We start from the raw sequence: 12,292 nt of genomic DNA, 5'->3' as shown, positions 1-12,292 counted from the left end.
ATTACTAATAATTAGTAAGGCTAAGACTTTGTCATGGTTATTTTAGTAAACGTCATGGACAAGCCATGGGCAATAAACAAAAAATTAATGGAGCCCATGACCTGTCTGTAACTTCACTAAAAAAATAACCAGGGACAGGGCTAAGTAGGGGGGAGAAATGAAGTCTCATGAGAGATGAGCAGTAGGTGGACTGATGTGCCCAGCCACAGTCGCTGTAGTGGGGAGGTATACAGCGCCTCTTCCAGAGCTGGCCACAGCTGCAGCCCCTGCCAAGCCCCATCAGCAGCCTTGGGAAGCCATGAAGAGGCACATAGTCCCCAGTGCATCCTCTGGGCATAGACACATGGTCCAACTGCAACCCCTGGTGGAAGCCACAGGGATAAGGTGTGCAGTCCAAGGTGGAAGTCTCAGGGCAGGGGCATAGTGGGAGGATGCAGCCACAGCAGGGTAAGCAGCCCAGCTGCATCTTTCCCCTACAGCCCCGACTCCACCATCCACGAGACTGCAAGGTCCTGGTTCTAGTCATTCAGTCCCAGTTGCAAGGCCAGGGTGCACGGGCCCAGCTCCAGCTCTGGCTTCAGCTGCTGATAATTGAAGTGGAAGTAGTCCAATGCCAAAATACTATTTCCAAATGAATTAATCAGATACCATGTATAATATGTATATAGGTCCAGTAATGTCATGGAATCTGTGATTGCTGTGATCTCTATGATTACACTGTAACCTTAATTATTAGTATGGGGTTTGTGTGTGGGGGGTGTATTGGTGTGGGCTGTGGGCAAAATACTCCTGTTTAGGGCCTCCAGTGCTCTGGCACTGGTATAACTGCACATAAAGTTAATCTTGGAGTAGAACATGGGATAATTAATACAGCTTGTTTTCCAGGGATGAGGAATGTCTAACTTTTTTGGGTTCTAGGCTAAAAATTACCTTCTAAAAGTTGAAATGGTTTGGCATAGCTGGGCAGTCATCTGTACTTTCCTTTGATACTGGGAAGTGAGCATAAATCATATTAATGTTATTTATCAGACTCTGAGAATGGAAGAAAGTATTGCTCCAAATTAATGAACACAAAAATGTGAACTGCATTTTTGACCTTTCATCCTGTCCCCTAAAAAAGCCTAACAAGGAACTGAAGTATGTCTTAGAACCTTCTAGGTGGTGCAAATACCATTGGGTTGCACAGCAACTGATACAATGAAAGGCTGTAAAGTAATTGCCGTGTATCATTGTTTGAAGCCAGCTGATAAGACACATTCTTAGAGGGAAATGACCTTTGAGATTTGTACAGTGTTTGGTTTTTTTTTTTTTTTAATTAAAACGGAAGGGAGTGTTTATCCTGTTACATCACAAGATTTTGTTTTCTAATTAGCCTTCAGTGTTGGTTAGTGTACGTATGCTGAGTGAGCTGGATGCTGATTCCTTTTGTAATCTTGAAAGAATGGAGCAAGGCTCATTATTGGTTAAAATCAGTGATGCTTCCTGCAATATTAGATCTATTCTTGAAACGGCAGGGAGTCTCCAGGTTACCCTAAAACCAGAGCCTACTGTAGAGGAGAGAGAACTTACTAATGGAGCCTCTGACCAATGTGAACAAAATCTCACTGTGTAAGTATCTAATTCTTGCTAATCTTTTCTTTCCACCCCCAGTTTTGATGCAAATGGAAAATGCAGTCTAAATAGTTAAGCATTTTCATACTTAAGTTTAGTTACTTGTTTTTTCTTGATGTTAAGATAATGCAGAAACACCATTTCCAATTGAATTAATCACATTCTATATATTTAAAAGTTTCTGAAGAACTAAGTGCCACAGTGAAAAAAGAAATGTGGAGTAGGAAGACTTTGTATTTACTTACATCTTCTCTCTTTGCATATTTTTATTTTTGTGTGCATCCAAAGCACTTCTGCTTCTAGAGGAAGCTATTATGTTACACAGTAATACAGATGTTTGCAATGGAAGCAGCAGTTCAGGAGAATACTCTGATCAGGTAAATAGTGAGTGATTTAGTGCTAGCTTTGCCCCAGCCATTCCAGTCCACCATAGACTCTAGACTGTCCAAGCCCAACATCCCACTTGTGACCTTGATGTCCTGCTTTTGCTTGCTGCATAATGATTTTAATGTATCCTACGAAAATGTGAGAATTTCTCTTACTCTTGACAAGAGCAAAGAATTCTGGGGCTTTATATTGGTGCATCAAGTGCACATGTATGAAGGTAACTACTTAATTTGGGGGACATTTAATGATGCTTCAGTGAGACAACTGGAAAATACAGCTAAATAGCAGGACAATATTTTTACAGTGTTTTCTTTTTCATTAGAATAAGCTTTTTGGTAAATATGAGAGACTCTAGGTTGTTCAAAGTTATGGTGTGATTAGTTGAATCTGCATTAGGTTTGGTTTTCAGAGTAAATAATTCATTTCTCAAAACACTTAAATTATCAGAAAAGTGACTAGAATTCATGTGGAACTGACAAAAAAAATTAGTCTTTTTCTAGCATTATCTTTATTTCCTGACTCCTTGAAGAAACAAGCTTTTATTTCTGAGGCCTTTTTCTGCTTAGTGTAATGCTCTTGGTTTTAAGAACAAACATGCAACAGGCATTTTTCTGTTGGATAGATGAGTCAAGCTTGTCTGATTCTGCAATGTGAGGGAGGAGAGGTGGATTCCTTAAACTGGTGTTGTCTTGATATAGCAGTAATCACTGTTGTTGACTTAAAGCATTAGAGTTAGGGTGACCATCTGTCCTGTATTTGGGATGCTGAAAAGACATCCCTACTTATGTTTGAAAAGGGACTAATTATCCTGTATTTGGGCCATCCCCTAATGACCTTTTCTGTCAGCAGCTGTGCAGGCGCAGCTCCTGACTGGAAAGCATGTTGGTCACTTACCCACGCCTTGGGGAGGCAGGTAGAGCGTGGATGGCTGCCGTGTCTCTGCTGCTTCCCTGGGGCTTTTGGGGAGGGCCGGGGGTTGCTGTCTCCTTCTTGGCTCCCTGGGGCTTGGTGAAGCTGTGAGGAGCTGCCCTTCCCTGCCCCTCTCCTCATATTTCCCTGTCCTATATTTGGGACAGGGAGATAGTCACCCTAGTTAGAGTGCATTTCATCATCATCGTCAATAACCGTGGGCTCAGCGCCCATTGGTGTCTGATGCCTCTCTCACTATTTCCTTCCATCTTTCCCTATCCAGTGCAGAGTGGCTTAGTTTCTGTAGACTAGCTCTGCACCAATCTACTACATCATCTATCCATTCTCTGTGGGGTCTGCCTCTCCTATTCGAGCCATCAATTATTCTGAATACTAAGGTCTTGATTTTTCATTCGTTGTTCATTCTGCAAATATGTCCGAATAGTTGTAGCTTCCATTTTGTAACCTTCTGCAGCAGGTTCTCTTTTGGCTGTATCTTCCTATATTATTCCTCATTGGTGACCTTCTGCATCCGTCCCATTCTCAGAATCTTTCTATAACAACTCCTTTTGAATGCCAATATTCTTTTTTTGAATCTTTCCTTATCACCCATGTCTCACATCCGTACAACATGCTGCTGAATACACACATTTTCAAGACACCCAGCTTCATTCTTAAGCTAATCACTTTTCTTTTCCAGATCTTATCCATCACCTTCAAACTCGCTCTTGCTTTTGCTATTCTAGTCACTATTTCCTTCTTACAGTCTAGGTCATATGTTATGTTGCTCCCCAGATATTTGAACTTCTCTACATTTTCTAGTTCAATACCATCCACGCTGATCTTCCATCCTATTTCCTCATCTCCAAATACCATTGTTTTTGTTTTATCGGTGTTCATAATCAGTCCGAACCACTTCCCTTCTTCGTTTAACACCCGCACTGTTTTTGCTAGCTTCTCATCTTCCTCAATAACTATATCATCCGTGAACCTCAAGTTGTTAATTCTTTTCCTGTGCGCAGACATCCCTTCTACCTCTTCCTTGATCTTGTCCATCGCTGTCTCCAGATGTGCGATGAAGATACTTGGCGATATTGGATCTCCTTGTCTCATACCTCTACTTGTTTTAAACCAACTTCCCAACTCCCCGCATGTTCTCACTGCTGCCTCTGCATTATCACTGATATCTTTCAACAACCGTATTTATTAGTCTGCTATCCACTCTGTATGACTCCAACACCGCCCAAGTCACTTTCTGATTTCCCTTGCCAGAAATGAGTAAAATGATCTCTAAAAAGGATGGCTTGTGAAGGAGAATGTGTTAAAATATACAAAGTTGAGCATTTTCTACTATCCCATAGCGTGTCTTCTGAGATGAATGGTGTATAATCTTTTTCAGAATACCACTCTTACTAATCTGTTTTTGAATTTGCAGGTAAACTCTTATTTTGGTGTACACTCTTCAGTGGGATAAAGGGAAAACTGCCCTAGTTCTAACACTGGGAATCTTTGAGTTGAGATAGTTTTTGTATTTTTTTCCCCCCTGGCTTCTTAGTGTGGCTTAAATCTTTAGCTCTTCGGAACAATTGAAAATATTTTTGGTAAGAGTTGTTCTGAGATGTTTTCTGTATTATTACTGTGGGCTCTGAGCTCTTCAGATACCAGAAACTAAGCAGGTCCAGGCATTGTTTACATTAGTTACTTTGATGTAAGACAGCTTAGGTCAACCTACCTCTGTCAGTGTCTCTCTACAAAGGTGCTCCTGCTAATGTGTAGTCAGCCACTACATTGATTTAACTTTACTTAGGTCAATGCGGTTAGGGCATTGCAGTGTTTGGTGCAGACCCTTAGTTACTTACACTGCCAGCTGTGGGGCTCACAGGTGGGATCCTGCTTGCCCCAGTGCTGACAGCCAGAGCTGTTGGCTCAGCACAGGGCTCACAGCTGCCCCAGTGGTGACAGCCACTGGTGTGAGCTCAACAGCTCGTTTTCACTGCTAGTAGGCTCCTTGCTGTGAAAATGACATCTTGTTAGTTTCCCAGCTACTATTTCACATTGTCTCCAACTCCAGCTACCAGCCCTGGAAGCACCAACTGTGAGCCCCACGTGGACTATCAGTGCTCCATAGTGCCCCACTTCAGTCAGTGCAAGCACTTCTAGTGAAAACATACACCACTGGTAAAAGGAGGGTAATGTGGACACCAGTAGCCAATTTCATTTCTGCAGTGGCTGTAGGTTGACCTAGCTGAAGATGACCTCATTTCATCGCTTAAACAAGCCCTCAGAAGCGAGATCATCAACCAGCAATTGTGGCTATAAGTAGGAAGTGATGGTGGGCATTTGCTAGGTTGGCACTGATTTTTCATGACACTGAAGAACCAGTTTTGGAGCATGGCCTTAGAGCAGTGTTTCCTGTAAGCTGAGTGCTTGGCTGGTCACCAAGGAATGATTCCAGTGCCACCCAGCTGATAGCTGTATGTGTTTCTATTTGTGGTGCACATCTTCACATGCCTCAGTGCACATAAAATTTATGGTTAGAAAAAATTGAGGGACTATTGCCTTACATCATGTTTCATTGCTGTTGGATAGAGTATTTGACAACAGAAAGGATTAAGGAACAGCAACTATATATACAAGAAAGGGACCAAGGAAGTGCTTAAGAATGATGTTGATTGTCGCCCAGATTTATTCTTTCTGGCCCTGTACTTATTTTGCTCTCCATGAAATAAATAAGGTCACTTTTTTTTTTTCTGAGACTCACACTATTCTTCTTGCTGTGCTTTTATCACTGTTCTCGCAGTCCATAATCACTTTCACTCTGTAGCTAGTTGCAGGGGAGCTCTTCTGTGGGGCAGCTGCCCCATTCCCCAGCATCCCACAGTGGCAGCCCTCACTACTGGTGAACTCCACAATGGGGTGGCTGCCTCTTTCCCTGGTGCCCTACCCGTAGAAGCAGCAGCTCCTGCTGGCAGGGAGCCCCTCCGTGGGTTGGCTGCCTTGTTCCCCAGCCTCCCATGCCTCAGGGAGGTAACTCCTGTTTCATTCCCTAGCCCCACAAGTTGGGAGGCTTTGCAACACCATCGCACCAGAGGGTTCTGGAGCTCCCATCCTCCACTTCCCTTCATCCCTGGTGCCTCCCCATTGGAAGCGGCAGAGCCCCCATCTCTGGTGCCTCACCCTGGAGCAGGAGCCCCCAATGTCAAGAAGCCCTGACCTGGAACAGCAGCACTGCCATTGTCTCTGGAGAATGGTGTCCTGCGTTTGCCATAGAGCAATATGGTCACCCTATTCGGTGGAGATATGTCTGCAGGTATCTGTTCTGGCACAGTGTGGTACCAGTCTGGGTTGATTGTGGCTTGGTCTATGAGGAGTAATATGCTTCAGACGATGAGTTAGGGAGTGAATGAGAGGTTGTTTGAAGACCAGAGGCGGGCTTCAGAGGAGACTTCTTTCAGGATGTGGCCCCTGTTCAGCATGGGGTGTAGTTGTTTGATGCCCTATATAGGTTCTATTATGGGGAGCTATTTGAACAATTAACAGTGTATGGTCAAAAGAGGTTTTATTTCACTGCTGAAGCTGGTTCTTTTGAGGTGTTTGGGTTGCTCATTTGTTCCAAAGTGGCTGCTTAGGAACTCCTCTTTGTCTGCTTTGCACAAGAAGTCTCTCTGGAAGGAGGTTTATTCACTTATCACTACCTGCCTGATTTCAAAGAGTTAATTAAGTCATACACTTTCATAAAAAGTCTCATGGTTATTGTACCTTCTGAAAGGAGAACATTGCATAGGAGGAAACTGAAAATGAGTGGAATCTGGAGGAGTGCCAGATATTGGTAATGGAGTAGGGAGCTGATCTCCAGTTAATTTTCCATCTAGTTTGGATTTGTCTGGCATTTCTGTGGTATTTTAAACTAGCTTGTGGTTATTATGGATCCAAGAGGTATCAACATCAATGTCTGATATGGTATTAACTAACATCCTTATTAGCAACTTTTACACAGAGCTGTTAGTCAAGGGTGAGGCCCATTGGCTGACAGTGATAAAGAACCTTGTGTTTTTACTGGAGTTCAACACATTGTTTGACTAAAGAGCATTTAGCTAGCCATCTGTCTTTTTTTTTTTCAGAGCATTGGCTGGTACATTTAAAAATGGATAGGGAACACTTTGCATCCCGTATTTCTAAAATAAAGTAGAACATGTTAATAAAGACTCTTCCCCAAATTGAATGTGGTGGTAACATGGTAATCATCTTTCAGATCTTGATTTTAATTGGTGCTTCCAGTATCGCCTTTGCTTTGGATAAGTGGCAACTTGTTTCAGAATTAATAGTTCAGACATCTTTGTTGCCCAGTTTTCTGACTTTAAATGTTGTTTCGCAAATCAATATTATAAGAATGTAAAACAAGGCTTTTGATTTACAGTACTGAATTTTCTAATCCAGTTTTTTCTTATCTTTCACTGTAGGAATGAAGACCTAAAACAAATGTTGGAAAGTAATAAAGATTCTGCTAAGCTGGATGCTATGAAAAGGATTGTTGGGGTATGTGAAGGCCAAAGGTTGCCTTTTTTATATTTTTTTGCAGTACATGTTAATGTTGGTTTGTTGGTGCAACTCCTTCACCCTAGCTTTTATTCACATGTTAAAAATATTGAAGTGCTATTTTTTTAAATATTAAGATAGAAAATTTTAAAATGGATGCACATACACAAATATTTCAATTACAGGTATGTGCAATAATTCTATAAGTTTATAGAGCTGTGATATAGTATTGGTATTTATTGTATTCTCCCTACTGTGTTAATGCTGCACAACTCAGTTTTATGTGAACAAAACACCAGATTTATTTTTCTCAGACTAGCAGTCTGAAAAGCTGTAGGTATTTCTTGCTTGGAGTAAACTGAGAAATGTATTTGAAATATTTTTATTTTATTTTTGAAAATGGCAATCAGTGCATGGTATAATTTTTTTCTAAAGTACAAAGTTCTTAATTGACCTTTAAATCCACTGCTGCAGGTGTCAATTTAAGCTTAAAAAGTGGAAGTGGCATCCAATTTATTAGTAATTTCAGATTATTTAATATTAAGCATTACAGTTTTTTAGTGTTAAACCTGAATTTACAGTAGTTTTAAGAGCTCACCTTGTATGTGAGATTCCTAAAGCAGTGGAGCGTAAAGAGGTTAGAACTTTTACAATGCTTGCTAAAGGTCTGCATTGGTATGTATGGTTGATTGCTCAAGGGGAGGTATTCTAGGGGTGAGGGGGGAATAATTTTTTTTTTAAGTTTAGAAAGGGGCCGAGACTTCTGCATTTCTTCCTGATAGACCATTTGATCAAACACTGAGGGTACATCTACACTACATGATAAAGTCAAATTTAAGGCAGTTAGCTTGATTTGTACAATGTCACTGTCTTCACTGTAAATACCATTAGGTCAATTTTAGGCAACATTAAGATTGGTATTATAACACCGTGGAAACCTACTCAACTTAGTGCCAAATTTTAGTTTAAAAGTTGCAATTAAGGCTAGTGTGGAATCTCGATGTTATTTAATAGACTTTATTGGCCTCCAGAGGTGTCCTGCATGTATTCCCATATTGCCTCACAGTCCTCCATTCTGGCCGTGTCCATGTCCGCTGGTCTCCAGGTGTGCAGGAATTAGGTAACAGGAACCCCATAAATTTGAATTCGGCACCAGGAAGCCCGTGGCTGTGGGGCCATGCTTGTATGAGATGCTGAGAAACTTCTTTCTTTCTTTGCTATCAGCACGGTGAGCCATCGACTCATTACGAATAGCTCCAGCATGGATTTCATGGTTCTGTCTCTCTCTCTGCAAGCTGAACAGTTGGATTTTTTTTTTTTTTTCTATGCTGGCGCCAGCCCCAGCTCCACCACACCCATGTGGCAGCTAGGCTGTTCTTGGGGTCATGTTTGTATGAGAGGCTGAGAAATGTGTTTTCTGTGGTTTACATTTGTGCAGGAGTCTGCCCTTCTTCCCCCACGGACTCCATGTAGTCGGGGTCTTTCCAATGCCCAACCACCTCATGTGGCTCGCCCCCCCGACCCAATGTCCTGGGTTGCGTTCAGTGAGGGCTGCAAAGGTGGGAAAGATATTTGGGGTTTGCTACTGCCAGCGGGAAGTTTCCCCTGGCAAGAAGGATATTCAGGGGCCTGCTGCGGCTGGGGGGGAAGTCTTCCCCCTAGTGGGAAAGATATTTGGGTGTTTTCCCCCCTGCCCCACCTGAGCAACCCTGAAGGGACCATCTTAACTGGCCTTCGTCCTCTTATCTCCTGAAACCAACCCATGGGATAAGAGAAACTGGCCTCTTAACAGTCAGTCAGGGCACCTGAGAAACACTGCTTGTTGAAATTTGGTGAGCCACATCCCCCATGTTGGACAACCATGTAATGTAGTAAGAAGGCAAAAATCTTTTTTCTTACCTTTTTTGTCCTTCTCTTTCTTCACATTTTGGCAAATTCCTTATCAAATGGCCCCCTGTAAACAGGGAATAGTGTCTGGAGGGCCAGTTGAGAAGACAGAGGCATCTGCTGCTTTTTGTAAAATCTTTCATATTTCTGTTATAGAAGCAAGAAATTTCAGTTAATTTGGCAATCTTTGTTGATGGCCTACTTTCGCTTCTTTCCTTCTGGTAAAATGGCCGTTTGCTTTCCATGGGAGGGGAATGAGGGCAATGCAATGTGGGAAGATGACATCACATACAATACCCACAACCACTTGCAGAGCATTTTTTCCCATTCTGTACCAGCAAAAATACCCAAAATGCTACGTGGCTGAGAGAACTATGGGATAGGTTCCCACAAAGCACTGCTGCAACAGTTGATATTTGGTGATTGAGTGTGGCAGTAATAAATCGACTTTGTGGGGAATTTGTGGGGAGGTGAGGATACTCAGGTTGGAATTTATAAAACCCATTGTTACAAAATCGATTTTAATAAATTCAAATTTATCTCATCATGTAGCCAGTCTGATTTTTGGAAATGCTCATGCACCCTCACCTTGATAAGGTAACATTTGTAACAACTAATCTGATGTGAATTGTGCAACTCAATAAACAGGTCTGGCAAAAATCTCTGGGAGTCAAAATCCTGGGACCTACTAGAAGGTGGTTGTCAAACTAACTAGAGAATAGTTAAAGGAGAGACCAACTTCTAGAAGTGTTAATTTATTTTTTCCCTGTATGTGACTAAGCTTCAGGAAGACCACTTGGTTGGGCTTCACAAATATTCAGATACAATGTATTATACGCAACTACTTATTTCTTTTGTTTTACTACCTCTTGCTATTCTTAAAAGAACTACTGTTTTGGTGAGTAGCTTCCTGCAAGCTATCTTGAGTAAATCCCTATTCCTCCAAAAATGGTGACTAAGGGTCTACCTACCCTAGGGCTGTGTCTGCACTAAGACAAAACTTCGAAATGGCCATGCTAATGGCTGTATTGAAGAATACTGATGAGGCACTGAATTGAATATTCAGTGCCTCATTAGCATTAGGATGCTTCTGGCCGCGGCACTTCGAAAGCGCTGCAGTTTAGAGTGGCTACACGGGGGTCCTTTTTGAAAGGACCCCACGCATTTTGAAATCCCCTTATTTCTCTCGGAAAGGACCCCCGGGTAGCCGCACTGAGCTGTGTGTGTTTCAAAGTGGTGCTTTTGAAGCGTTGCAGCTGGAAGCATCCTAATGCTAATGAGGCGCTGAATACTCAATTCAGTGCCTCATTAGTATTCTTTGATATGGCCATTAGCATGGCCATTTTGAAATTTTGTCTTAGTGTAGACGCAGCGTTGGAGATTAGGGCAGAACTTGTTAAGCTAGATTTTGTAGCACCTGATTTTTAAAGTCAAGGATGCATGTCCACATTGGTACGTGAAGTCAGTGGAGTGTTTCCCCATTAGGAATGTCAGTTTCGACTTTTTCAGCAATGCACTGTGGATACCTATCCCACAGTTCCTGCTGCCCCCTTGCATTGTGGGTTAAGCTCCCAGTATCTGAGGAGATAAAGTGCTGTGGGTGGTTCTCAGTGTATGCCTTCAGCCTCCCATAGTGCATTTATCTTCTCCTCCACCCTTTGGAAAAAAATAGTAAAATGTGTTTTCATGCCCTTTTTTCACTGGGTATCCATGCAGATGCTATTGCAAGGCTAGTTGGACCTCATCCAGCTTCAAACTGTTGTGGCCAGTGTTATGAGCCTCTTATGCCTTGTGCTGCAGTATGTGTAGAATCTAAGCAGCCTTGAGAGCAATGAAGATTCTGAGGAGGACCCAGAAATTGTAAATTTGAAACACTGGAGAGGAGGAACGAGGAGATGCTGGTTGTATTTAATGCTTTGTACACAGTGGAGTGTCAGTTTTGGTGCTGTGAAAGAAGCTCAGAAAGGTGGGACTACCTTGTTTTGCATGTGTTGGAAGATCTGCAATGTCTACAAAACTTCTCCATGTGTAAGGCCATTTTCTTGGAACTTTGTGAATTACTTTCCCCTGCCCTGAAGTGCTGCAATACCAAAATTAGACCTGCTCTGATAGTTCAGAAGCATGTGGGAGTAGCTCTGTGGAAGCTTGCAGTGCCAGACAGCTACTGGTCAGTAGATATATCTACAGTGGGGGCTATGGTGACACAGGTAGCTAAGGCAATCAATACCCTTCTGCTGTGAGACAGTGACTCTGGGAAATGTGCGGGGTAGTAGATGGTCTTGCTACAGTGTGCTTCCCTGACTGCAGAGAAAGGATAGGTGGAATGCACATCTCTGTCTTAGCACCAGATCACCTTGTAATAGGATACATAAATTGCAAGAGGTACTACTTCAAGATATTGGTGGATCACAAGGGCCATTTCACCGACATCAATGTGGAATGGTCAGAAATGTGGTTAACATGTGCATCTTTAGGAACTCTGGTCTGATCATAAAGCTGCAGAATGGGACTTTCTTCCAGACCAGAAAATCACCCTTGGAGATGTGGAGATGCTAATAGTGATCCTGGCGGATCCAGCTTTTCCCTTGCTCCTGTAGCTCATGAAGCCATGCACACGTAGCCTGGACCTCAGTACAGAACAGTTCAACTACAGACTAAGCAAGTGCAGAGCTGGTAGCACAATGTGGCTTTGGCCCTTCAAACCCCACTTCAGTAACCTTCTGACTTGGTTAGACTTCAGTTAGGGCAACATTGCCTTTATGGTGGCAGTTCCATCCTGCATTCTTTGCCACTTACTCAACACTTGGTGAATTCAGCAGGAGCTCTAAGTATACAACACATACAAGATGTGAACTTCTAATGGCTATGCCTAGCAGCTAAATTGGCATGATTAGATCTTAGTCCTAGAAAACTATTATATTCTTTTGAGCTAACGATCCATGAACTGAATAGGATTTACACT

The 12,292-nt window shown here is 42.4% G+C and overlaps 1 protein-coding gene across 3 annotated transcripts in view; it reads left to right on the top strand.

Annotated features, from left to right (window-relative positions):
- The window catches only part of AP3B1 (adaptor related protein complex 3 subunit beta 1), a 238,513-nt gene that overhangs the window by 26,745 nt on the left and 199,476 nt on the right, over nucleotides 1-12,292 (top strand). For all 3 annotated transcript variants that reach the window (XM_074995451.1, XM_074995450.1, XM_074995452.1), the window contains exon 2: nucleotides 7,368-7,443. In XM_074995451.1, the coding sequence (XP_074851552.1) occupies nucleotides 7,368-7,443 (76 nt within the window). The remainder of the gene's footprint in view (nucleotides 1-7,367; nucleotides 7,444-12,292) is intronic.

Source organism: Carettochelys insculpta, chromosome 5 (assembly GCF_033958435.1).
Source record: "Carettochelys insculpta isolate YL-2023 chromosome 5, ASM3395843v1, whole genome shotgun sequence".
Lineage (NCBI taxonomy): Eukaryota > Metazoa > Chordata > Testudines > Carettochelyidae > Carettochelys > Carettochelys insculpta.
Note: the sequence above shows the minus strand (reverse complement) of the source record. Positions and strands in the feature narration are given on the sequence as shown.